Genomic DNA, 26,235 nt, shown 5'->3' on the forward strand with positions numbered 1-26,235 from the left:
GCAAACAAGTTGAATTCTTCTCTGGCTTAGTTGCAAGGCTAAGGATGGGGACTCCCCTGATAGTGAGGAGTGTGCTATACAAAGCTGGGAGATTGTATTCGGTATGGGTATTATTGAACCCATGATGTACTGCCAACTGAGACTCAATCCAAACAAGATGGTGGTATTCATTGTAGGAAGCTGGAAAATGGGATAGATCTGCCAAATCTGGAGGGGGTTACACTCCCCCAGACAAAACAGGTTTGCAGTTTGGGAGTACTTCTGGACCCAACCCTAGACCTTTCTCTGATAACTCAGTTGGAGGTGGTGGCCAGGAGTGCTTTCTATCAGCTTCAGCTGATTCACCAACTGTGCCCTTTACAGATACGTATTCATATATTGTTGTAAACCACCCAGAGATGTAAGTTTTGGATGGTATAAAAATATGTTAAATATAATTAAATTAAATTAAATTAAATTAAAATTAATGTATCACAAATTGTGACATTGCTTTCATAGATTTTTAGAGTTCATTCATTCGATTCATTCATTCGATTTCTATACCGCCCTTCCAAAAATGGCTCAGGGTGGTTTACACAGAGAAATAATAAATAAATAAGATGGATCCCTGTCCCCAAAGGGCTCACAATCCAAAAAGAAACATAAGACAGACACCAGCAACAGTCACTGGAGGTACTGTGCTGGGGGTCGATAGGGCCAGTTACTCTCCCCCGCTAAATAAACTAAATAAAGAGAATAAATAAAGAGCTGGCAGGGACCTTGGAGATCTACTACTACTACTACAACTACTACAACTACTACACTGCTTTTCAATAAAAGTTCCCAAAGTGGTAGAAAGAAAAAGAAAGAAAGAAAATAGGATTGTTCCCTGTCCCCAAAGGGTTCACAATCTAAGAAGAAACAAAAGATAGAAACCAGCAGCAACCACTGGAGGGGTGTTGTATTGGGGTTGGGTAGTCTAATCTTGTAGGAAATAAAATGGTTGATGATTCAGTTGTGGTTTGTGGTCCAACCAGTGATCTGTGAAGACTTTCCAGTAGGTTCTAATGAAAACTAAAGTACTGGAGTACTTTTCAAGAGCAAGTAATGATCTACTGCTTCAGATCTCCAAATAATGATGCACTGACTGACGGGTCTGACTGAGTGACTGGTCTTTTGGTAGCAAGCATGATTTGCCCCCTTAGCTAAGCAGGGTCTGCCCTGGTTGCATATGAATGGGAGACTTGATGTGTGAGCACTGTAAGATATTCCCCTCGGGATGGAGTGGCTCTGGGAAGAGCAGAAGGTTCCAAATTCCCTCCCTGGCATCTCCAAGATAGGACTGAGAGAGATTCCTGCCAGCAACCTTGGAAAAGCTGCTGCCAGTCTTTGAAGGCAATACTGAGCTAGATAGACCAATGGTCTGACTCGGTTGGTATATGGCAGCTTCCTATGTTCTTATGACATACACTCTCTTCAGGTGTTAATTGTAACCATATACAGTGTGCATGGTTGCACACTGCCCCATTAATGACTATGAGGAGAGATCCTTTGGGAGATCCTCCACATGATTAGGAACACTGGCTGCCCAGTGCTCCTCCATGTGATCAGGATGACTCAAGACCCTTTGATAAAAATGGTAATTGGCCATTGGCTGCCACTGAGGAAGTTGGCAGCAGCTCCACTTCTTCCTAACTTTCCATCAGTGAATGAAGGGACATGGTGGTGGCTCCTCTTTCTCCTACCCTTCAAGGGTGAAAGAGAGAGGCACTGCTATCACCCAAGATTCTCCCCCACCGCCTGTTTGCCAACAGGAAGAGTGAGAAGAGCCACCACCCACTGCTCACCACACCCCCAAGTGCTTCTCCCCATTTAATGCTAAACTTGGGAGAGTGATATAACAATATCATCTCATACTGCGTGGGAGAAGGCAATGGTAAACTCCTTCTGTATTCTACCAAAGACAACCACAGGGCTCTGTGGTCGCCAGGAGTCGACACCGACTCGACGGCACACTTTACCTTTATCTTTTGGGAAAGTGTAGGGGCCCAGTACAGGGTTTTGCCCCAGGGCCATCCACAAGCAGTCCACAATAGAACAAATTATAAGAACAGTCAATTAAAATCAATATGTATCCTGGTTTCTGTTTTAGCTGAAATTTGTTTTTGGTTTTTTAACCCCCCAAACCACAACCTTACATCCTTACCAGGATTTTGAAGAACCATGGAAGCTAGAAATATTTTTCCTCAAATGAAAACTGTTGATCTTTAAAGTATTTTATATTATATTTTCCATTGACAGCAGCTTGCAAGGGGGCCAGTCTTGGAAAGCATATCTCATGTAGTTAGACTAGCGATTAAAACAGTTAGAGTTCCCCAACTCAGAAGCCTCTGTGAAGTGAATGACTGGCCTGGGAGTTTTCCTGGTTAGTACTTGCCCTTTGTTTCTCATTAGTATGTTTTGACATACGAAACTGCTGCTTCCATCAGCTGTTACCGATTTCTCTTTTCAGTGGTGGCATAGTTGTAATTCTTTGGTGTTCTTAATTAGCAGTGTGTTCAGGAGAGTGGCAAGTCAACAATTAACCTCAAAGACAAAGACAGAAGTGATAATGTTGATAATAACTAGTCCTTTTACTAAATATGCAGGACCTAGTCTTTCAGCCTATAATGCTGCAGGCACTTTGTGCTTTTGTTATTTCCTTTTTATTCAGTTACTTTAAAACTTGCCCTTTGCTGCTACTTTATCCCTCTGTCTATGGTCCCCCTCACATTGATAGGCAGCTGATTCCCCATGGTGCAATCCCACACCATTGCAACCATGTGGGTGGAGCCAACTGAGAAGGAAGGCAGATCCACATGGCTGACATGGTTGCAGAAACACTTTCCAGTAATGTGGGGTTCACCCACATCACAGAAGCATTTCCCACATTGCTGGGCTTGTCTAGAAACTGAACCTTAAATATTAGGAACCTGAGTGTAATTCCCAATATTCGATTTTCTTACTGTGACTTTGCCTGACCCTTTGTTTGGATGTATAATATGTTTTAATGTATGGGTATGCAGTGGAGTGAACCACAGTCAGTTGTGACCTCTCTGCAGAACGTATTCATATTTCACACATGTTTTTGAACACTATGTTGCATTTATTGTGTGCCATACAATGTAATGGATAAAACAGCTCTAATACTGGGCTACTAAGTACAATATATATTGACAGAATTTAAACCAATAACACTACCATTAGTTTCTGCTTCACATTTTCAAAATTCCTTTTTTAAATTGCTTGCAACTGTAGTGCATGAGTACAAAATTGTCATAAACGTTCATGTGTCCAAGACATTGGATGTCTACTGCAGTGATGTAATCTCCAAAGGTTAATTAAATTGGGAATTTATAATTATTGTTCCCTTGCAAGCTATCATAACTGATAAATAACTACTGAACTTGGTCATTTCTATAAATACATTATAGGGGGAAAATAAGTGTGGAAGTGGCAAGCAGGCAATGGGGTTGGTCTCTGATTTCCAAATATAGAGAAGGGTTGAGCTAAGAGAAGAATCAGAGCCTATAAAAGCTGACAGAGATGAAAGGTATCTTGGTGGTTACAGACGGTCAGAGGTAAGTTTAATTATCTTTCTTTCTCCACACCTACTTCCCTAGGCTACTTCCCAAGGCCCCTGCGCTTGCAGTGCACTGACATATACCCCAGAGGCCCCCAGTTTGGGGAACTTTAGGGCAACCAAATAGACAATAAGAGTCACTGCAGAATAGCTGAGCTTAAAGATGCAAGACAAGGGAGTGTTGGGGGAAGGGGGTCCATCTCTGCTATGTATTTTGAGCCTCTACATATGGAAGGATTGTAACAAATTCTCAGCTGTCAGACTGCCTGCATATCCTGGGACTCATCAATGCTCATAGCATGCTGTCTGCTCCTTTGCAGGTTAGACGTTTCATCCAGTTCTTCTTTCTGTTGGGAGCAGATAATAAAAAGGTGAGAATTCAAGTTTTGGTGTATGGTTGTACTTATCTTTACCTTCTTGATTCTGTAGTTTCATTTGCCAAATCAGTGTGCTATCAGTTTATATGAATGGCAGTGCTTTTGTGTGCTTGTATGTGGTGAGTTATCTCCCTTTACTTTGACTTTCCTGCCTACAAGTTGCTGGTAAAGGAATAAAACGATGAAGGATGAATCTCTTAGTTTTCCAGACTCCCCTATCGGCAGCTTCTAGTGTTTAATAGAACTTACTTTCTTCTCCCAGCAGAGAGATATCAACCAGTTATTTGAATCTGCTAGTAGCCAATGCTTAAAAGATGAAGGGTTCTTTGTTTTTCCTTCACAACATATAGGGAGACACACCACCCACCCAATCACTCAACAGAGTGCTCACTTCAGTCTGCATTTCGTTTAGTGTAGGTGGCGTTTCCTGTCCAGGTGCCCTTATCTTACATAACTGCCATCATTCCCCGCAACCCAGCAACATAGGAACATAGGAAACTGCCGTATACTGAGTCAGACCATTGGTCTATCTAGCTCAGTATTGTCTTCACAGACTGGCAGCGGCTTCTCCAAGGTTGCAGGAAGGAATCTCTCTCAGCCCTCTCTTGGAGATGGTGCCAGGGAGGGAACTTGAAACCTTCTTCTCTTCCCAGAGTGGCTCCATCCCCTGAGGGGAAGATCTTGCAGTGCTCACACTTCTAGTCTCCCATTCATATGCAACTAGGGCAGACCCTGCTTAGCTATGGGGACAAGTCATGCTTGCTACCACAAGACCAGCTCTCCTCTCCTCAATAGCAGCATAGACGACACATAGCACATAGAATGATTCCACAATCTTGTGTTGTCGATGCTGCTATTAAAGGAAGAAAAAGGGGGCTGAAAAAAAATTGTTGGCCCAGAAATGCTGAAAGTAGGAATAAGTTAAATTTCATCCCTGACCAGAATTTCTTGTCATGATTGATTTAGTTCTGCACATGCTCTGAGTGACTGCTCTGCAAACCCCACTAGGGAATGAGAGGCATGCCACAAGTGAGGCACTTCCTCAGCAGTGCCCAAGGCATGCATGTCAAACCAAAGCAACCACATCTATCCATATTAGGCTGCCCTGTAACAATCAATGGGTACCAGATGCCTATGTTTGAGGTATTTAAAGAAGCAAGCCTCTTTATAACTTTTGGTCACTGTTGGCGGGTTTAGACAACCACACACGAAAAAGTGGCCCTACTGAATACTTCTGTAGTTCATAGAGTTGTTATCAGGATTATGTGTATTCTGTGCCCCTTAGCCCCAGGCTCAACCTGTATGCCAAAAAACCCTCCTCAGACTAAATGATGCAAACCAGGCAATGTTGCATGTATTTGTTTTGCATAGTTTATCTATGCTGCCCTGAGCTTTTTGGGAGACGCTCAGGATACAGAGTTGATAAATAATGTAACAGGTACTGCCCACATACTTTAAAGTGTTTGCCCCCACAGCTGCATGCCTGGAAACTTGCTTTTTAAAAATGAAAACTGGTGATTAAAGGATGCTGCAGTCTGTGCCAGATTCCAGATTTTGCACTTGTACAACTATCTCATGTTCATCTGACTTGGCTATTGCTATCATTAACTCTAGACCATCAAAGGCAATAGTTATCTACAAAATACAATGGGCACATGGGTAAGAAATATGTGATATAGCAGGAGACATGGCTGCTAGCTTGCAGAACACTAGAGGGAGACTGTATTTATAGAGTTTAGCACACAGTGCCATAATTACAGGCAAGGTAAGTGTGTATGGGAGAAGCTGGGCTTCTTTTTCTGCTTACGCAGGGAATATCAACATGGCTACACACTGTAGTAGATTTAGGAGCAGGGACTGTGATGCTGACTGAACCTGGAGTCTTGCGTTCATGTCTCAGCTTTGAGTACAATGAAAAAGACTACGGTAAGTTGCCTGTTTCTTTTTTAGCTGCAGCTATGAGCAGGGATGCAGAAATGGAGGTTTTCGGGGTGGCTGCCCCTTACCTACGCAAATCTGAGAAGGAGCGAATAGAAGCCCAGAACCAGCCCTTTGATGCCAAGACCTATTGCTATGTGGCTGAGCCCAAGGAGGAATATGCCAAAGGGAAAATTAAGAGTACCGAAGGTGGGAAGACAACGGTTGAGACAGATGATGGCAGGGTGAGCATTTTCCTGGGGTAATGGGATTGGGGAGATCTTCCTTTTTAGCATGTAGGCATCTGATTTTCCAAGAAATAAAGGAATGCTTGGAATCTATCAGTCTCAGGGCTTACCTCTTTGCATCTTTTCCTTGTCACTTTTGTAGTGTGTTGGAAAGACTGCTGAGTAGGAACATAGGAAATTAGATACCTGCACAGTTTTAAAGCCCACTAGGTAGTTTGGGTCAAAACGCCATCTTATATTCTAATTTACCTCACTGGATCATTAGGAGGCTAAACAGAACAAGATTTGTAAAGTATGTTTTCTATTGGGATGGGCAAACAAGGAAATAAAATGTCACCAGAGTTTTCCTCATGTACTAAAGACAGGTGGACTATAATGCCCAATCTCTCTGGACCATTCATTTCAATAGGTCTGGTGATGATGAGTGTAGCATTTTGAAGACTGAGCTTAGGTCCATGACAAGTACCAGGCTTGATTGTAACACTGTATCCCCTAGTTAGACTAAAGATCAAGGTAATGCTGGCAAAAGGGTCTAGGGAACAGTAGGCTCAAATAACATTCCTGTTGGTGTAGTTTCTATTGTAAATTTGCACTCTGATAACGTCCTTATACTAAGCCCTTTCCTCTTTGCATTTCAGACACTGACTGTCAAGTCAGATGATGTGTATGCTATGAATCCACCTAAGTTTGAGAGAATTGAAGACATGGCAATGCTAACGCACTTGCACGAACCTGCAGTTTTATACAACCTGAAAGACCGCTACAGCTCCTGGATGATCTATGTACGTGGCATTGCTCTGTTGCAAAGGAAGAATCCCTGAAGGGAAGTGCCATATTTCCCTAAATCCAGTTTTTCCAAGTTCTTTGATATGAGAAATGGGGATGGGGGGGTCATCTTAAATTCAGAGCCCCCTTCTTAAATTCAGAGTCATCGTCTATTTGGGTAATGTAGGTAGATTCTAACAACCCCTCTTTTGGTTTTCATATAGACTTATTCGGGTCTCTTCTGTGTTACTATCAATCCATACAAATGGCTGCCTGTGTACAACCCAGAGGTGGTGGCTGGTTACCGGGGCAAAAAACGCACAGAAGCGCCTCCTCACATCTTCTCCATCTCTGATAATGCCTATCAGTTCATGTTGACTGGTATGTGTACTTCATAAATGAAAGGGTGTGTGTGTGTGTGTGTGTGTGTGTGGGTAAGGCATTATAAGAGGAGCAATGCTGGGGAAACATTAATTATGCCATAAGTCTTAATAAATATCTAATGTATGTTTCTATTTAAGTCAAATTAATCCAGTGGTTACCACAGTGACTCAGCATCTGCCTATGTTGCATTGCATTGTGAGTGCAAGTTTTCCTTTTCCTTTCCTTTTGGCAGATCGTGAAAACCAGTCTATCCTGATCACGTAAGTAATTATCAAATTCATCCTACTATATATGGCCAAAGTGAAATTGTGATACAGCTAATGCATTTCCATGTGCCTCGTTCTGATGTTTGCTTGTTCTTGACAGTGGAGAATCTGGTGCAGGAAAGACTGTGAACACCAAGCGTGTTATCCAGTACTTTGCAACAATTGCAGCTACTGGAGACGGAGCCAAGAAAAAGGAGTCCCAATCCAAAATGAAGGTGTGATGACCCTAGAAATGTGAATAATATGTGGCATAAGAAAACACAGAGGCCATTCACACGACCGGGCGGGTGGGCAGAGGGGAAGGCTGGTCCAACTCACCTTTCCCCCAGTTGATAGCAGAAATGTTGCTGAGTGTGCTGATTGCGCTCCCAGATTTGCTGCAGCATGGAGCTCCAGAGGCCAGATCTACATGTCCCAGTATCTGGATATCCCACAATGCACCGCACCATGAGTTCAGTGCATTGATGACATCCTCCAGGAGATGGCACTCTAGGCACCTATCTCTGTGTCTGCTTGGGCTGAACACAGCTCAAGTGAACATACAATCCAGGAACTGGGGTCAATGTTGTGCTCTCACCCTTGACCTCTGCTAAAAGCCAGGGTAAAAACCTGGGCTAAGTGGCGCTGCCCTGCCGGGATCAGGCCCGATCCTGGTGGTTCTTACGCGCAGCCTAACACAGGCTGGGCTTCCTTAGCCTGGGTTAGGCTGCACGTGAGAACAGCCTCACAGGCTAACAATTCCTGGTCAGTAATGCTCTTCCATAAAGTGCAGAAGGGGTTGAGCAGCTTTGCAGAATTCCACTTGTCAACAGAATTTTATGGGGTATACAGTCAAAGTATAACAATCCACCATGCACCCAAAGCCCCACCTACAGGATCTACAATGGACAGCAATGGGAATAACCTTTTGAACCACAGATTTCCTTTAAAAGAAGAAATCATGTGAAAGTCTAAGTAACAACAATGATAATTCTTCATAGCATTAATTCATATGCTGATGTATGTAACCTGGGTGCTTGACAAATACAATGCTTACACTACATCACTTATTTAACACTTCCAACATGCAGAATGCTTTGCAGACATAAGCCATTCATTTTCACTGCTAACACTGAGTACCTGGAAGTGCTAAAGAATGTTTCTATAATGCTCTATCCTCTTCTGACCAAAATAGTAGTTTGTGTCATGAAACATGGCTACAGCTAGCAACTCATCACAGGGTGCTTATCACTGACTCAATACAACGGACAAGTGTTCAGGGATGGAAACAGCATGCCATTCCCCAGCCAGTTACCATCAGCAGTTTTAGTTTACATGGACAGAGAATCACCTGGTGTGCTAGCCACATCTTCTTGCTCGGCATCTTCAGTGGCTCTACAGTACCTGTTTCCTTTCAGCCAGGGAATAATTAACATACCAGCCATATCTAAGAACCTGAGATAAGTTACTTATCCTAAGATGAAGGCAAGATGAATCAAGCTCCCCTAATGCTCCAGGGGTTCTTCTCCTCACTTTTATCATGCTTCAGATTCTGATTAATCCCTTGACTAGGCAAACAAGCTAGAGAGAGAAGTAAGTTGTGTGTGTCCCCCCCCCCCCCCGGCTTTTTTTTTATTTTATGAAAAGCTATTATGGAGAGCAATCTTTTATTTATTTTACATTTTTTAATTTTTTTTTTAAATTTTACATATTTTTGTACCGCCCCAAACTTACGTCTCTGGGCGGTTTACAACAAGCAATAGTGACTCTGTGAAGGATGCTCTGTGAAGCATTACAATACTGCAGCTTAAATAATCCCAGCCACAAGTCCAACACTTGCTCACTGAACCAAACTAGTTGCAGAAAACGCATGATATTAAAACTTGTATATCACATAACAGAAATAGCAACTGTCTCCATTATTATGTTTCCTGCTTTTCAAATATCCCCCCCACCCCCGAACAGGGGACACTGGAAGATCAAATCATCAGTGCCAACCCTCTATTGGAGGCCTTTGGAAATGCCAAGACTGTGAGAAATGACAACTCCTCACGTTTTGTAAGTGCCATGTACTTTCCAGGACTACCAGTCATGATTGCTTATTTGCCAATATCAGCTATGATATATTTCTTACATTTTATATACCTAGATTGATCAGGGGTGCAGATCCCCCCCTAAGCATATAAGGAGTTTTCCCCCTGAATTTCCCTTCCCTAAAAACTCAAGATATTTTTCTTCTCCCAAAGGTGTCACCCCCGCCCCCGCATGTAAGTGCTCTCAAGCTTTCCCTGTTTTACACCCATTAGCCAAAGCCCCACTGGAGAAAGCTGTCATGCTTTGTGGTCAAGCAACTGAACACTTAATAAGCAATTCACACAAGTTTCGTTTGCAAATTTGTCAAATTTGCTTCTGTTCTTGGTAAACTATGCTCCAGAGCCAAGACCCCCAAGTGCTGCAGTATGTTTCATTTTTGCTTCATAAGCTTTGTATCTTAAATGTATCTGATTAAAAAAACCCCACACAACTAGTTTGCAATTTGATATGTTGTGGGTTGTGCACATCAAGGATGCAGCAAGATAACAGCCAAAAGTTGAATTTCAGTAGCTTTAATGCACAATGAGAAATGTCAGCTCTTTGTGTGCAAGGTCACCCCCCCTCCCCGGTTCAGGGAAACACTTTATATGTACTGGGAAATTACTGTTAATCCGGTTAATCTGTTAAGCATTTTTAATATCAAGAAATAGACCTAATCTTGGTGCTCTGTATTCTTTGAGAATCCCTGGATTTCATTAACGACTGTTCTCTCTTTGCACTTTGCCAGGGCAAATTTATTCGGATTCATTTTGGTGCCACTGGAAAGTTGGCCTCTGCAGATATTGAGACCTGTAAGTATTTGAACTGCAGTACAGCCTACTGTACATCAAACTGCGCTTGCACACATTCATGTAAATGTCTCTTGCAGATCTGCTGGAAAAGTCAAGAGTAACTTTTCAGCTAAAGGCTGAAAGAAGTTACCACATTTTCTATCAGATCCTTTCCAATAAGAAACCAGAACTGATTGGTAAGTCAGATTTTCATTTATTTATTGTCTTCCTGAATCTCTCAGATGATCTTTTAAGGCATGAAGCAGAAAAGGCTTCTGTGGGACTTGTTCAGTTAGAGCTGCTCAGAAACATGGGGAAATAATATTTTTTACTTTTAAAAAATCTTCTTCTATATCTGAATCTAAAGTGCTCTGAAATGTCTTAATTCACAGGTAGAAAACCTGTGCCAATTATCAGGATCTTCTGTTTGCATTTCAGAAATGCTTCTAATTACAACCAACCCATACGACTATCCATTTATAAGTCAAGGTGAGATCACAGTTCAAAGCATCGATGACCAAGAGGAACTAATAGCTACAGATGTGAGTATAAGTGGTAATCATGACCTTATAATTATTGACTATTTTAGCTCATTGGTGCCTGAACCTTCTTGTTCCATGTTACAGACAGCTATAGATATCCTGGGTTTCACTGCTGAAGAGAAGGTTGGAATCTATAAACTGACAGGGGCAGTGATGCACTATGGGAACATGAAGTTTAAGCAGAAACCACGAGAGGAGCAGGCAGAGCCAGATGGCTCTGAAGGTAATAGACTTCTGTTGTCTGCCATTCAGAGAATTTGTTTTTAGATTTTTTTAAATGCCAGATGTGCAAAGTCTCTCAGGAAAGATTCAAGCTGGTAAATATTTGGGGGGGAAAAAAAGTGTAGTCCCCTTTTCTTGATGGCAATGAGTTTCTTGTGATCATCTCATTGCTAACTGGTTTTATTGTTTTCTGAATTGCTATTGAGATTTAGGGGGAGGGGATCACAGGAGGTTCTGGGTGAGAAGGTGGGCTTGAAATTAAGGTACTCTTGTTCATTCAGTGGGAGATTGTCACTTGCTTCTCTTTGCTTTTAAAAAAATGTTTTTTCTGCTTGTTTTTGAAATTCAACAATATGGTTAAAGGAAAGAAAGGCTTCAATATGGTTTTAAGAAATGCTTAATGTTATCTCATCCTTTACTTTGACCAGAAGTTTGATTGACTTCCTATTGCGACAAACTAGTTCTGCTAATTCTGTCTTTGCTGTTCAGAATCCTGAAAGTGTATGCTTCTCGCATGTTCTCTTTTATAGAGGCTGACAAGACAGGTTATCTGATGGGCCTGAATTCTGCAGACTTGTTGAAGGCTCTGTGTTTCCCTCGAGTGAAAGTGGGGAATGAATATGTGACCAAAGGTCAAACTGTGGACCAGGTAAGTCCATGTAATGGCCAAGAGCATTTGCCAGGTAATATGAAGAGCTCTTATTTAGGTAAAGTAGATGTCTTCCTTTCAATATGTTGTCTAGTTTAGTATTAGCAGTTTTGGGGAAATATAGTTTATCTGAACAGTATTGATGACATCCATCCTACTTGGGTTAAGTAAGTAATAATTTATTATGGTCAATGACCAGTCAACATACAGGTTGTTCTATTCTTCAATCCTTGTCTTATTGGTTCCATGTAATATTCTAATTTTCTGAGATTGTGGATTTGGGGTTTTCATGAGCTGTACGCCATGATCATCACAATTATAACAAATTAAGGCTTGACTTATCTCGCTTTGCATGTAATGTGTCTGTCTCATATATCAGTTTCACATTTTAATTTGCATTACTGAAATTAATGGACTTTTGCACGATATTCTAATTTTCCTAGTTTCACCTGTACACACCAAAACATAAATCAGCACAAAACAAAACAAAATCAAAGCAGTAAAACTTGATAACACCATATCAGGTTATGCAAAAATCTCAGTTACAACTAAGTTGTTCCTGTCTCAGTTTACAGGCTGCTGTACAGAATCTTGCTGTCCCCGCTGTGACAGCTGCATGTTGATCCACCAAAAGATAAGAGATATAATACTCTTCTGATTGACTAGGCCTATTTTTTTTAAAAATGGTTCGAGCCAGATAGTATGGATGCCCCTATAATAGGTGTATGAATGCCCCTATAATAGTATGAATGCCCCTATAATAGGCACAGTGTAAAAGAACATGTAAGACAGACTCAATGTCCCCCGAACCACATGGACATAACCAGTTCCTTAAGTCTGCCATCCAAAATGGCAGAGGGCAAGGCATTAAACCATGCCAGCGAAAAGGCTCTCCTCTGGTTTAAGCTGGTCAAGTGGGTGAGGTATGCAGCTGGCTGGGGATAGTTTGAAAAATCACCTAAAGTGCTACTGGTGATAACCAGACTTAAATCCAATTGCTTCTCCATATCTGCCACGCGCTGTTTAATAATTTCTTTGGCAGCATCATGACCCAAAGCCAATAAATATTGCGGTGAGAAGCCATATCTGCCCAAATTGTCATAGAGGCTCTTGCACCAGGATGAGTGAAACTCATCTTTCAGAACCAAGGGGGCAAGGTCCTGGGGGATGGGGGCAGGTATATGATTTAAGCCAGTAGTTAAATGTACGAAGTCACACCTGTGCCTCAACTCTGGTCAACCTTGTTTCTAAACGCAAGATAGCATTTGATACGTATCTGGGGACTTGAAAAATGGCACAAAGAAATCCAGATTGCACCACTTCTGAGGGCTTAAAATTACAGGTGGGATAGATCTGAACCCCGTACAACATTTCTGTCAGTATTTTAGCCTGATACATTCTAACCGCAGGAGGAATGTAATGTCCCCCATTAGTGTGAAAGAATTTGAGTACAGCAGATGCACTCCTCTCTGCACTTGCTGCCGCGTATTCACACTGTGGGCCTCACGAACCTTTTGCATGGAAAACTAGACCCAAGTACTTCTAGGTCTTAACCTGCTCAACCCTGCACCCATTAATTTGCCATTTATATTCTCTTGGTAAATACCATGACCTTGGTCTTTTGTATATTTATAACAAGCGACTCATCTTCACAGAACTGTGTGAGTTTTCATAGCGCCCTCCTCATACCAACTAGTGTTCTTGATAGTATAGCCGTGTCTTCGGCATAAAGTAAAATCAAGATGGGTCTACCAGCTAGTTTTGGCTGATGGATGTCAGGGTTGTCTAAGAGAAGGATTAAGAAATGAATGTAAAAATTAAACAGAAAGGGAGCTAAAATACATCCTTGCTTAACCCCCTTCTGTGTAGCAACAGGTTCGGACAAGTGGCATTTATTATTATACTTTACTCTCAATGAGGTGTTTTCGTATAGCAAACGGATGAGGTAGAGTAATCGTGGGTCTATGGAGGTATTGGCCAATTTGCTCCAGAGTCGAGATCTAGGGACAGAATCAAAAGCGGCTTTGAAATCAATAAATGCTACATATAAGGAGGAGGAATTGTTGGTATACTATTCTGCTAAGTGTCTTACAACCAGGGCCTGATCCAATGTAGATCGACCAACCTGAAAGCAGCCGGTTCATCTCTAAGGATGTTATCTTGCTCTGCCCAATCAATAAGCTTGTTACAAAGATGTCTAGCATACACTTTGCTAACTATGCTCAACAAGCTTATTGGGTGACAATTAGATGGATTGGAGTGCTGACCATTCTTATGAACAGGGACAATAACAGCTGTGTTCCATTCTTCTGGTATACAACCTACCCAATCAACATAGGAGAAGAGATTTGCCAAAACTGGGGCCCACCAATCGAGATCTGCTTTTCATAACTCCGCAGGGATCAGGTCCACTCCAGGTGCCTTGCCTTGTTTTAATTGGGACCTACTTGGGTTAGCATCACTGGAATGCCATTTAGGGAAGATTGCACCTACATGGGGGACAAACAGGAAATTTGGACAGGTGGTTTCAGGTAAGCAAGCTTCAGGTATAGAGATGTTATGACATTTGTTCACATATTGCCCACAGGTACATCATGCTGTCAATGCCCTTTCTAAATCAGTCTATGAGAAGCTGTTCTTCTGGATGGTAGCCCGTATCAATCAACAACTGGATACAAGGTTGCCTAGGCAACACTTCATTGGGGTCTTAGATATTGCAGGCTTTGAAATATTTGAGGTATGTAGGATCCAGTATAACTTTCAGGGTCTCCTGTAATAACAAACTATCCTTTTTGCCCTCTGCAATCTGTGCTTCAGAATGGCTGGGGGAGAACTTACAGGGGTTGGGGGAGGAAATCATTTTTTCCAGCCTGTAGACTTTCTTTGTTCTGTCAGTGTGATGGAAAAAGTGGGTCAGACTATGCACATCCAATGTCTTTTCCCTTCAGGGGAAGGGAATGGGTATTTGTTCATAGAAAATACCCATAGCTTCACTCCATCCTCAAAGAGGTTGCAATAATTAATTAAGAGATTCTCCAAATGCTCCCTTTGCCTGGTTTCCTTTTTGCCTTTCTTTGAGCAATGAATTAGAAATAATAATTTATTCTTTGAGCAATGAACTGGATTAAGAAAACGCTGCTTACCTGTGTATTTTTGAAGCCAGAGTGATAGTATTAACACAATTTATTCTGGTGTTAGTACAACAGCCTGGAGCAGCTGTGCATCAACTTCACCAACGAGAAACTGCAACAGTTTTTCAACCATCACATGTTTGTGCTGGAGCAGGAAGAGTACAAGAAGGAGGGAATTGAATGGACTTTCATAGACTTTGGTATGGATCTGGCTGCCTGCATTGAACTCATTGAGAAGGTACACTGGACTATTTACCTTGTAAATAAATACCGTATATACTCGAGTATAAGCCGAATTTTTCAGCACCTAAAATGTGCTGAAAAAATCACCCTCGGCTTATACTCGAGTCATCTATCTGCCCGTGCTAAAATGTCCCCCTGTAATAAAGTACATACTGGTCACAATATACCCCACTGATGTCTCAATTAATGTAATTTTATTGGCATTTATTTTGATTATTAAAACTCACCAGCAGCTGCTGCATTTCCCACCCTAGGCTTATACTCGAGTCAATCAGTTTTTTGGTTTCTTAGGTAAAATTAGGTACCTCGGCTTATATTCGGATTGGCTTATACTCGAGTATATACGGTACCTATGTCAGAGGAAGGTATGCCTGAAATGCAACTGTTTGTTTTTCAATTTAGCCAATGGGCATCTTCTCCATCCTAGAAGAGGAGTGCATGTTTCCCAAGGCAACTGACACTTCTTTCAAGAACAAGCTCTATGACCAGCATCTTGGAAAATCTGCCAATTTCCAGAAGCCTAAGCCTACCAAAGGCAAGGCTGAGGCCCACTTCTCCCTAGTGCATTATGCAGGGATTGTGGACTATAATATCAGTGGCTGGTTGGAAAAGAACAAGGACCCCCTGAATGAAACTGTTGTGGGGCTTTATCAGAAATCATCAATTAAAATGTTGGCCAACCTTTACGCAGCTTTTTCTTCCCTAGAGGATGGTGAGTTAAAGGAACTATTTGCATTGTCTTCCTGTTCTTTTACCACAGTTGCTTTAGAACCCGTGCATTCTTTAGGTCTCTGGTGCTGCACAAACATTAGAAGGTTAGCCAGAGGGGCTACTGTAACTACAAGACAGCTAATTGTACTTGTGTCCTGTTTTCCAGCTGAAGGTGGGGGTGCTAAGAAGAAAGGAGCCAAGAAGAAGGGATCATCTTTCCAAACTGTTTCTGCATTGTTCAGGGTAGGTGGCATCATCTTACAGTTACAGACATCCCCAGAAAAATAAGATTGCAGGTAATTTTTCATACTAGAAAGCTATATTATGTTAACAGAGGCACAGGCATGGAATATGGTATTTAATTCATTAAATATCTGTTTGTAAAGACAATTCTCATTAATTGGGTAGACAAACATTGGTGCAAAGTACTATAAGTAACTACATACTATTAGCGCAGATGGTTGAGGTCTATGCATGTCCTGATACTTTATGGAATGTGTGAAATTGGGACTACATCACTCAGTGGCACAATGGATTTTAATCATTCCTGGAGAAGGCAGATTGGAGGCTGGGCAAATTTGACTGTAAATCTAAACAGGGTATAAATAATCAAACCACATACTTCTGTCTTTTGTTTTCCTTCAAATGCAACTAAAATAACATTGTAAATGTGGGGTGTGCAGAATTGGTTTGAATCAAACCAGCACGATTGGACCAGTTTGAGCTTGAACCAGACTGGCCCCTCAAAAAGTGGGGCCAGTACAAGTTAAAACTGAGCCAAGCCCAGTTAGGATCAAACAGGTTTGACCTAGTTTGGCCCGGCTCAAATGGCTATGCTTGCGGCGACTCCTTGGCAGTGGTGGCTCTCTAAGCCCTGCCAGCACCCCACCCCCAGGAGTGTGGGGTGATGGGGCAAATGTGTGTGGTCACACAAATGGCCTCCATGCATGCGTGGAGACCAGAACCGGACAGCTGCCAGCCTGTACTGCGGGGCGGCGGGGAGCGGAGTATAGAGAAGCTGCTGCTACCAAGGAGCTGCTGGTGGTGGTAAGTTGCCCTATCGCCACCTCCCTGCCTTAGAACTGCAGAGGCCGAACCGCCAGCCAGTTCTAACCAACCAGTTCGGCTGTTCGGTTCGAATTTGAACCAAACCAGCTAAAAATGGTTCCATGCACACCCCTAGTGTAAAGCATATAAGCTCTCCTTCCCCAACAGCCTGACAATTTTCTTTTATCAGAATAATATAATTTAAAGGGCATTGTATTATGAGCCTTCAGCTACAGAAAGTTTTCTTTTAACTTTTTGTTTATATAAGGAGCTACAGAAAGTTTAAGGTTACTCTGTCCATATTACAGGAAAACCTGAACAAACTAATGTCCAACTTGCGGACAACTCATCCACATTTTGTGCGTTGCATCATCCCCAATGAAACTAAAACCCCAGGTAAATTATGGAAATCCACATGCCAGATTCTGTAAAGACTTTAGTAGAACATTAGGGAAAGTTGCAGTTATTGTTTGTGTGTTTCTTTTACACAGGTGCAATGGATCACAAGCTTGTCCTGCACCAGCTGAGATGTAATGGAGTTCTGGAAGGCATTCGGATCTGCAGGAAGGGATTTCCAAACAGAATTATATATGGGGATTTTAAACAAAGGTCTGTCAACTAAATTTTCTGCCATCTTGCTAATTTGCACTGATTTTTGCTCCACCACCCATGATGCCAGATATCTCTTATTAGAAAAACATTGTTTAGAAGTCTAGATAACATTGACACCACAGTCTGCTCTTGTTCTGTTAATTTATCCAGGAGTAAGCAACCTTTTGTTCGAGCAGCGTGCTATAATTTTGATTCAGCAGTGTTTACATGTAAAAATTATACCAGTTTTATGTTACATTCTGCTGGCTTTGTTTTTGTTTGTTGAAATTCCCTTTAACATTTTGTTCAATCCAGCAAAATATTTGGATAAAAATGGCCACAATCCTCTTCAACTGGCCATAATCTTGCTGCCTCTTTATGAATAACACAATTAAGAGCTTCCTCTTCCTCCAGAAGTTTCAGTGCTGAAATGACCTGTTTTCTGTTTAAATGGACAGATACCGTGTTCTGAATGCTAGTGCTATCCCAGAGGGCCAGTATATGGATAGCAAGAAAGCTTGCGAGAAACTCCTGGGGTCTATTGATATTGATCATACTCAGTACAAATTTGGACACACCAAAGTAAGTAATTCTCTATGTTGACAACATAGGTACAAACTTTAAACAAGCAAGACAGCTGCTTTTTTATGTATTCTCTTTTTAGGTGTTCTTCAAGGCTGGATTGCTCGGCCTTTTGGAAGAGATGCGAGATGATCGTCTAGCATTGCTCATTACTCGCACCCAGGCTGTGTGCAGAGGATTCCTCATGAGAATGGAATACCAAAAAATGATAGAGAGAAGGTAGGGTGTGTGTTCGTGTGTGTGTATACACACACACACACACACACACACACACACACACACACACACAGACTTTGCCTTTCCTCTTGCCATGCTTTCCCCAAAGTGTTAGGAGAAATATAGCCTTCTAGAGGAACACTGAAAAACACTGCCTCCCTATGCGATCCTAGCGTTGCCGTTTAAATTGAAACTCTTTATACAGGTGGAACTGATCTTGCCATTTCTATTATATGCAGAAATGCAGGCAAATGAAAAGTTTCTAAGATATCTATGCCAGCCTATCTTGGAATTGTGTAATTTTGACGATAAATCAGCTTTTCCCCCAGAAAGAGATTATATGCATTATTGCGTTCTAATGAAAAGGACAGTTAAGTGGTGCCATATTCTTTTGAATGTTTAGTGGGAAAGGAAATTTGGAAGTAGTGTTATTGAGACTCATTAAAGAACTCTAGAATCTGATTTTGGGGAATCATGTAGTTTCTGCAGTAACCCTATGGATTGGTTTCATTTCAGGGAAGCAATCTTCACCATTCAGTACAATATTCGCTCATTCATGAATGTCAAACATTGGCCATGGATGAAGCTGTACTTCAAAATTAAGCCATTGTTAAGGAGTGCAGAGGCAGAAAAAGAAATGGCCACAATGAAAGAAGAGTTCCAAAAAACCAAAGAAGAACTTGCTAAATCTGAAGCCAAAAGGAAGGAACTAGAAGAAAAAATGGTGTCTTTGTTGCAAGAGAAGAATGACCTTCAGCTTCAAGTGCAATCTGTGAGTAATTTACAAATATGATCACTCAGAAATTGTGGTGCCCTAGGCAAATTATTAAAATAGTGTATCACCTCACACCTCCAAGAGTCACCCACAATTGTGACCTGCTAGGTATTACAAGGTATCAGAAGTTCACAAACACATCATAGTTCAGTCCTCCTTCTGTTAGTACCTAGCACAGGGCTGCTCAGCTTCGGCCCTCCAGCTGTTTTTGGACTACAACTCCTATAATCCCCAGCCACAGTCCCCATAGTCAGGGATTATGGGAGTTGTAGATCAACATCTGCAGGAGGGCCCAAGTTGATCAGCCCAGATCTAGCATCTTACATAGTTAAAAAGAAAAAAGTTATGTCTGAACATTGCACTTCTGACTTTTACAGCTAATAACCATCAGTAGCTCTGGCTAATTCCTTGTAAATGTTATTGGTGGGTTCACACATAAGGCAGCACCTGAGGTTCGTGTGAGCTCCCATAGTCCCAGGAGTGTGCATTCCTCCTCCAATCTCTGTGTGCATGCCTACTTATTTTGTAGATTATGATATGCCAAGATTGGTTGTGATGTCTGAACCAACCAATCTTGGCATATGCTCAGGGAACTCAACATCTGAAACTGAGATCTGAAGTAAGTTTCAGATGTTGTGTTCCCTGAAGGAAGTAGGTCAGCTAAGCTGAGATTAGTAGGTTTGGATGTCACAACCATTCTTGGCTTATTGTAACCTAAAATGGAAGTAATAATGTGTGTAGGGATGGAAGAGGAAAGCGGAGTATGTGTGCTCCTGGGGCTGTGAGAGGTTGAATGAACCTCAGGTGCTGTGTTATGTCTGAACCAGCTCTGTTTATGCTAGTGCCATTGCAACAACCTACAGTAACATGTTATATAGACAGCGACCAACATCCCAACTAAGGAAGTGCATATGCAGCAAAGGAAGCATGTGTACAGCTGCTAGACTGTATGTGTGTGGGTCAGGGGCAAGGCTTGTTGATTGTCTTTCCCTTCTAAAGCACTCTGTGCCATTCAAAAATATATTCCTGAAAGTTGTACAGCCCTTGGAAACATACTTTTGGGTGGCACAGAGCACTTCAGAAGGAAAGAAAGATCCTTTCACACGTGTGTGGGTTCACACAGACAATGGTAGTTTAGAACACAGTAGCTGCATGTGTGTTTTCTTGGCTGCACACATGCTGCATGACTCAAGATATTTGCCAGGATGCTACAATGGCCAGTAGCATGAATAGTTTTTTAAAAGGGATTGGTTGGATTTACTAATGGCTGAGACCTGTAACAGTCAATGTTTTACTTCTGAACTGGTTGGTCCCTCTTCATCCTTCGCACTGCTTTTTAGGAGAGGAGAGCTGGTCTTGTGGTAGCAAGCATGGCTTGTCCCCTTAGCTAAGCAGGGTCTGCCCTGGTTGCATATGAATGGGAGACTTGATGTGTGAGCACTGTAAGATATTCCCCTCTGGGATGGAGCTGCTCTGGGAAGAGTAGAAGGTTCCAGGTTCCCTCCCTGGCATCTCCAAGATAGGGCTGAGAGAGATTCCTGCCTGCAACCTTGGAGAAGCCACTGCTGGTCTGTGTAGACAATACTGAGCTAGATGGACCTATGGTCAGACTCAGTATATGGCAGTTTCCTATGTTCCTATTTATGGGAGTGAAGGGGGCAGGAAGACAGGAAGTGCTAGTTGGGCAAAGAGGTACCTTTTAATGTGATGGCTGTCTAATAATTAGCAGGGAGAGAGCAACTGTCCCTATTCTTCTCAGCACATATTCCCTCCCGGTAATTGTTGCTGGTGTTTCTCTTGAGTTTTTGGGTGTTAAAAAGCAAGAAAAAAAGAGAAAGAATATGAGCCCCTTTGGAACATGAATCGTCTTCTCATTCCTTTTGCTATGTAAACTGCTTTGAGAACTTTTATTTTATTTTATTTTTTGGCTGAACAGCAGTGTGTGTAAAAAAAACACCTGCTTAGAATATTGGATTTGTACTGCTATTTCATATTGGGGATTAAAAAACGATAAAAACTAATGAGCTGAAATCCAAACAACTATTTGGGAGCACCTACGGGTATGTGTACAATTTCTGCCTTTCCCTTCCTTGGAACAGTAGATATCCATGCTATATCACATACTGCTTTTGAAACTCCACCATGTCCCCAGTTTTAAAAGCAGTATGTCATACGTTATGACAGGCTATTGTTTGAGGAACACAAGTCTAAAACCAACTTGAGCGCATAGAATTAAGTAGAGCCTGGAGTACAGTTAAAATTGGTAAATGTCAAAAGGTACTTTGGAGGAACATTTAAGAACATGGTATGTTGTTCTTGCTATTTCTCCAATAAGGAAAGTGAAAGTTTGGCAGATGCTGAGGAAAGGTGTGACCAGCTGATCAAAACCAAAATTCAGTTGGAAGCTAAAATCAAGGAACTGACTGAACGAGCAGAGGATGAAGAAGAACTGAATGCAGAGCTGACGGCCAAAAAGAGGAAACTGGAGGATGAGTGCTCAGAGCTGAAGAAAGACATTGATGATCTTGAGTTAACATTGGCCAAGGTTGAAAAGGAGAAACATGCTACAGAAAACAAGGTAATGTCTTTAATACTGCATTTAAAAAGGCATTTCCAGCTTATATGGTTTTCTGCCGGGCATGTGGCAATTACTTCCTACGTAAATGAAAATTTTTAAAAAGTCATAACACACATTTCCTATGTAAATGTAATTAAAAAAATTTTTCATGTTACAAATTGCCATTTTGTTGTGTAAGATGGCTTACTGTGTTGTGTATTTATCTTCATAGTTAATGACTGTAAATTAAGACAAATGCAAAGAGTGAAAATATTTATCTGGACCATGCAATAATGCTGGTTTAAGAATGTCTGTTCTGGGATTCTGGTCAACATTTTACTCAGTCTTTTTATTTGTGTTCTGTAGGTTAAGAACCTGACAGAAGAAATGGCAGTTTTGGATGAAACAATTGTGAAGTTAACTAAGGAGAAGAAAGCCCTCCAAGAAGCCCATCAACAAGCTCTTGATGATCTACAAGCTGAGGAAGACAAAGTCAACACTCTCACTAAAGCCAAAGCCAAGCTGGAGCAGCAAGTTGATGATGTGAGAAAGCTAATCACTGCAAGCTTTCTAAGTTAACAAAACAGGTGTTTGAGCCTAAGCCTGTAGCCATGCCCAAGTGCTGCTCTCCCATGATGAAGGCAGATGAAGGTTCTCCTGCTGGTAAAGGGCTTTTGCCTTTGTTCCAGAACAACCATATCTAAAGAGAGGAAGAAAACTGGGGATATATTTGACCCCAAACATACTTTAAGGCCCCTGATTTGGGAGGAAATACTGTGGAAATCAAACACTTGCAGAAAAATAATGATGAGAAACACTATCCAACTATGCACTGATTGTTTACTTGGTGGTAGGGAATGAAGATTTTTGCCTTCTAGTTTAATGAGATTCACGTGGGAGGGAGAAGTCTCCTTCTCTGCTGGCAAGTGTCATTTCTTTCCTGGAGGCTCACATCAAATTTTGTGCATACTGGCCTATATCCAGATTAGTGTACTAGTGTAAATATATAGTGCAATGGCATTGCACAAAGAAGGGGACCTCTGTACATACGGTATTTATTTCACTAGTGAAATATGTTCACACACTGCTCAACACTTGTATATATGTCCTGGAGAAGGTCTTCTGCTAGTGGTTGTACAACATCATGGAGCACTGCAAACTGCATAGAGGCACATTTTTTAGGTGTGTGTATTATAGCACAGTGCTAGTCTGGATGCAAGTCAGTGGGTTTAATTCCAAGGTAGTGCTCAAATTATGAAGGAAAATGTAGGAAGGCTCTTAATGAACTGCAGATGATTCATCCACCGACTTCTCCCCAATTTTAGCCCAATCATGCATTAACACTAAACTTGTATTGCAGCTGGAAGGCTCCTTGGAACAGGAGAAGAAAATCCGCATGGATCTTGAAAGAGCCAAGAGAAAGTTAGAGGGGGATTTGAAACTTGCTCAGGAATCTACAATGGATCTAGAAAATGATAAACAGCAACTGGATGAAAAGCTGAAGAAGTATGGATGTGTAGTTGCACATATTTAAAATATGAAACTATGCTAACAGGGTTTCCCCCTTAAAATTAAACTGCCTCTCCTGTCTTACAGGAAGGACTTTGAGTACAGCCAGCTGCAAAGCAAAATTGAGGATGAACAAAATATGAGTATCCAGTTCCAGAAGAAAATCAAAGAACTGCAGGTATGAATTGTTAATTCATACTTAGGCTTCCATCCTAGTTTATTTTTACAAAAGTGTTTGGCCACAATTAATTGCTACTTAGTTGTATGTACCTTTGACTGAATCCCTAATCTTCATCAGAAACTTTAACCAAGATTAAATACATCTAACTGCATTTACTCACATTCATCCCTTGCAGTCCTTACCTTTCTCTCTCCGCTGCTGCTGCTGTAGCCTTCCTCACTGTTGATTTAATATTATGACATCCTTGGGGGCAGGAGCTGTCATTTCCACTTCTCTTTATTAAACTTTGTAAAACTTCATCTGCACTGGCAGCATAAGGGCGACTAACCATCAAATACATTTCCTCCTCCTATGTAGGCTCGCATTGAGGAACTGGAGGAGGAAATTGAGTCTGAGAGAGCTACTCGGGCTAAGGCAGAGAAGCAGAGGGCTGACTTGGCGCGTGAGTTGGAAGAGATCAGCGAGAGGCTTGAAGAGGCTGGAGGGGCTACCTCTGCCCAGATAGAAATTAATAAGAAACGGGAAGCAGAATTCCAGAAAATGAGACGGGATCTGGAGGAATCTGCCCTGCAGCATGAAGCCACAGTAGCAGCTCTCCGCAAGAAGCATGCAGATAGCACAGCTGAGCTTGGGGAACAAATTGATAACCTGCAACGTGTCAAACAAAAGCTGGAGAAGGAAAAGAGTGAGCTGAAAATGGAGGTTGATGACCTGGCCAGTAATCTGGAGTCAGTAACCAAGACTAAGGTATTTGAAAGGGAAATAAAGAAGTCCTTCATGGACTCAGATACACATGTGCACTCTTGGGCACAGCCATATAAGCACAAGCACATACACATATAATACAAGCTTATTGTTTCAATTAACTTATTATTACAGGCTAATTTAGAGAAAATGTGCCGTACATTAGAGGACCAGCTCAGTGAACTAAAGACCAAGTCTGAAGAAAACCAGAGAACGGTGAATGATCTAACCATGCAGAAAGCCCGTCTGCAGACGGAGACTGGTAAATAAAATGGCGTGGGAAGGTGCAACACATAAATAGGGTGCAGTTCCCAGCTCTTTTCATCATTTGCAGGAAAGGGGAAGACACTGTGCCTCTCTGGGGAAATTTGTGCCATGCACACCTACAAAGTATTTTTGGCTTAAGTCTTGAAGCTAACCCAGGGGATACCAATGGCTAACAGTCTAGAGCAGGGCTGCTCAACTTCTGCCCTCCTGCAGATTTTGGCCTACAATTCCCATAATCCCTGGCTATTGGTCACTGTGGCTGGGAATTATGGGAGTTGTAATCCAAAAACAGCTGGGGGGCCTAGGTTGAGCAGGCCTGAGGCTAATTTAGAGAAGATATGCTATATGTTAGAGGCCTAGTCCATGGAACTAACTGTCTAAAATTCAGGTACTTCAGTTGGCTGAGGACTGAGGTGACAATCTGGTATTTGAGTCAGGAAGTAGATTTTAAAGGTTTTGAGTCAGAAATTTAGGGACCAGAATTCTAGTTCATTGCTAAAGTAACAGGGAAAGACAAATGACCAGTTGAAATTGCAGATGAAGAAAAACCAAAATGAGAGTATATGATTCTGGATTAGCACTCCTAGGGCTTAATTTGTGCCAATTGCAGAACCTGTATTGTGAATGCCAAGACTGAACCCTGAAACATGTGAAGTGATAATAAGGGGCCATATGTATGTTGCACAGAATGAAGGAAAGAGACATGAGAGACTTGCACTTCTTCATTTTGCATTACTGGAGCAACATGTGAAGTGGGAACTTCCACCCACATTTCAATTGCATGCTTCTCACCGGGGGAAACTGGTGAAAAATCCAATTTTCAACTCAATATAATTATTCTTCAGTGCAATATATTATAAATGCAAAAAGAAGAAGCATGAACAGCTTCTTTTCTTTTCTTTCTTTCCCGCTTCCCTCCATGTCTCTGAAACTACCATGGGCACACTCAGAGGGCATTGCCAGCATCACATCACACACTCAACATGTCTGGAATTAGGGATTCTCTGTGAGGGACTGGGTCTACTAGGAAGAGTTGTGCCCTGATATTTCTAGCATTACAATCCAGTGGCTGACATCCTGACTAATGAAGCACTTGCAGAGGCGTATCTAGGGAAAATAGCGCCTAGGGCAAGCACTCAAATTGCGCCCCGTCCAAACATCTGACACTCACCTTTTAGATAACTTTACCATAATATCAGCTGAAAAATACAAGTCAACTCGTTAATCTTTTAATATTTCAAAAACTATTTAGCAGTGGACGTAGCCAGACCAAGAAATGCTGGAAAACTACAAATTTCAGTATGCTGGGGCTCATGAAATCCCCAAATACTATGTGTAGGTGTACTTGGAAAACTAAACAGAAGTGCCTGTCTAATTCTCTACTATGCATTGTAGCATCACTATTACATACGTTTTAAAAATAAATGGAGAATTGGACTTTTCCCAGATATTTTCAGATACTCTGAAAATAATTAAAGGATATGCAGAGCAAACTGTGTCACTGCTTGGAATATATTCTAGTATTTCAGAAAGACAGTTAAAAAATGAGAGAAAGAGAGCAAGAAACTCCCAGTGGGCCTTAATACTAAGGATTTCACACTGATTCAAAGACAAACTCACCATTAATAGCCATATTATTAAGACATCACATTTAACTCACTTATCACAAGAAGCAAAGTAAGAGCAAATGAATACAATCCTAGCTCATAAGCTTCAGCTCAGTATTCACAAGCCCTGATTCTCTGTACATAGTGCCAAACTGAACGTGTACAGTGACTTATATTATATTAAATTGTTTACCTGTAGCCCCTTCGGGGGGCTTCCTAAAGGCCATGGGGGGGGGGGTCTGCAAAGGTTCCCCCTCCCC

At 41.6% G+C, this 26,235-nt stretch overlaps 1 protein-coding gene and 1 long non-coding RNA gene across 4 annotated transcripts in view; one reads left to right on the forward strand and one right to left on the reverse strand.

Moving 5' to 3' along the window:
* The first annotated feature begins 3,529 nt into the window (after window positions 1–3,529).
* LOC128343480 (myosin-3) overlaps window positions 3,530–26,235 on the forward strand; it is a 36,156-nt gene continuing 13,450 nt past the window's right edge. Inside the window, exons 1-28 of the mRNA XM_053292611.1 lie at window positions 3,530–3,599; window positions 3,922–3,972; window positions 5,929–6,140; window positions 6,782–6,925; window positions 7,133–7,289; window positions 7,525–7,552; window positions 7,659–7,773; window positions 9,503–9,595; window positions 10,359–10,422; window positions 10,500–10,598; window positions 10,840–10,943; window positions 11,028–11,166; window positions 11,696–11,814; window positions 14,402–14,551; window positions 15,013–15,183; window positions 15,591–15,900; window positions 16,066–16,142; window positions 17,255–17,342; window positions 17,438–17,555; window positions 17,996–18,119; window positions 18,202–18,338; window positions 18,852–19,107; window positions 21,446–21,688; window positions 22,034–22,210; window positions 23,028–23,173; window positions 23,264–23,354; window positions 23,715–24,104; window positions 24,237–24,363. Of these exons, the coding sequence (XP_053148586.1) occupies window positions 5,937–6,140; window positions 6,782–6,925; window positions 7,133–7,289; window positions 7,525–7,552; window positions 7,659–7,773; window positions 9,503–9,595; window positions 10,359–10,422; window positions 10,500–10,598; window positions 10,840–10,943; window positions 11,028–11,166; window positions 11,696–11,814; window positions 14,402–14,551; window positions 15,013–15,183; window positions 15,591–15,900; window positions 16,066–16,142; window positions 17,255–17,342; window positions 17,438–17,555; window positions 17,996–18,119; window positions 18,202–18,338; window positions 18,852–19,107; window positions 21,446–21,688; window positions 22,034–22,210; window positions 23,028–23,173; window positions 23,264–23,354; window positions 23,715–24,104; window positions 24,237–24,363 (3,871 nt within the window). The 5' untranslated portion in view covers window positions 3,530–3,599; window positions 3,922–3,972; window positions 5,929–5,936. The remainder of the gene's footprint in view (window positions 3,600–3,921; window positions 3,973–5,928; window positions 6,141–6,781; window positions 6,926–7,132; window positions 7,290–7,524; window positions 7,553–7,658; window positions 7,774–9,502; window positions 9,596–10,358; window positions 10,423–10,499; window positions 10,599–10,839; window positions 10,944–11,027; window positions 11,167–11,695; window positions 11,815–14,401; window positions 14,552–15,012; window positions 15,184–15,590; window positions 15,901–16,065; window positions 16,143–17,254; window positions 17,343–17,437; window positions 17,556–17,995; window positions 18,120–18,201; window positions 18,339–18,851; window positions 19,108–21,445; window positions 21,689–22,033; window positions 22,211–23,027; window positions 23,174–23,263; window positions 23,355–23,714; window positions 24,105–24,236; window positions 24,364–26,235) is intronic.
* The window catches only part of LOC128343490 (uncharacterized), a 57,092-nt gene continuing 34,438 nt past the window's right edge, over window positions 3,582–26,235 (reverse strand). For 2 of the 3 annotated variants that reach the window (XR_008315562.1, XR_008315563.1), the window contains one exon: window positions 3,582–3,948. This is a non-coding gene — a long non-coding RNA (uncharacterized LOC128343490). Of the gene's footprint in view, window positions 3,949–14,139; window positions 14,304–26,235 lie in introns of all 3 variants that reach the window. The other variant, XR_008315564.1, reaches the window with a different exon arrangement.

The sequence above is a fragment of the Hemicordylus capensis genome, chromosome 2, assembly GCF_027244095.1.
Source record: "Hemicordylus capensis ecotype Gifberg chromosome 2, rHemCap1.1.pri, whole genome shotgun sequence".
In the NCBI taxonomy this organism is placed as follows: Eukaryota; Metazoa; Chordata; class Lepidosauria; order Squamata; family Cordylidae; genus Hemicordylus; species Hemicordylus capensis.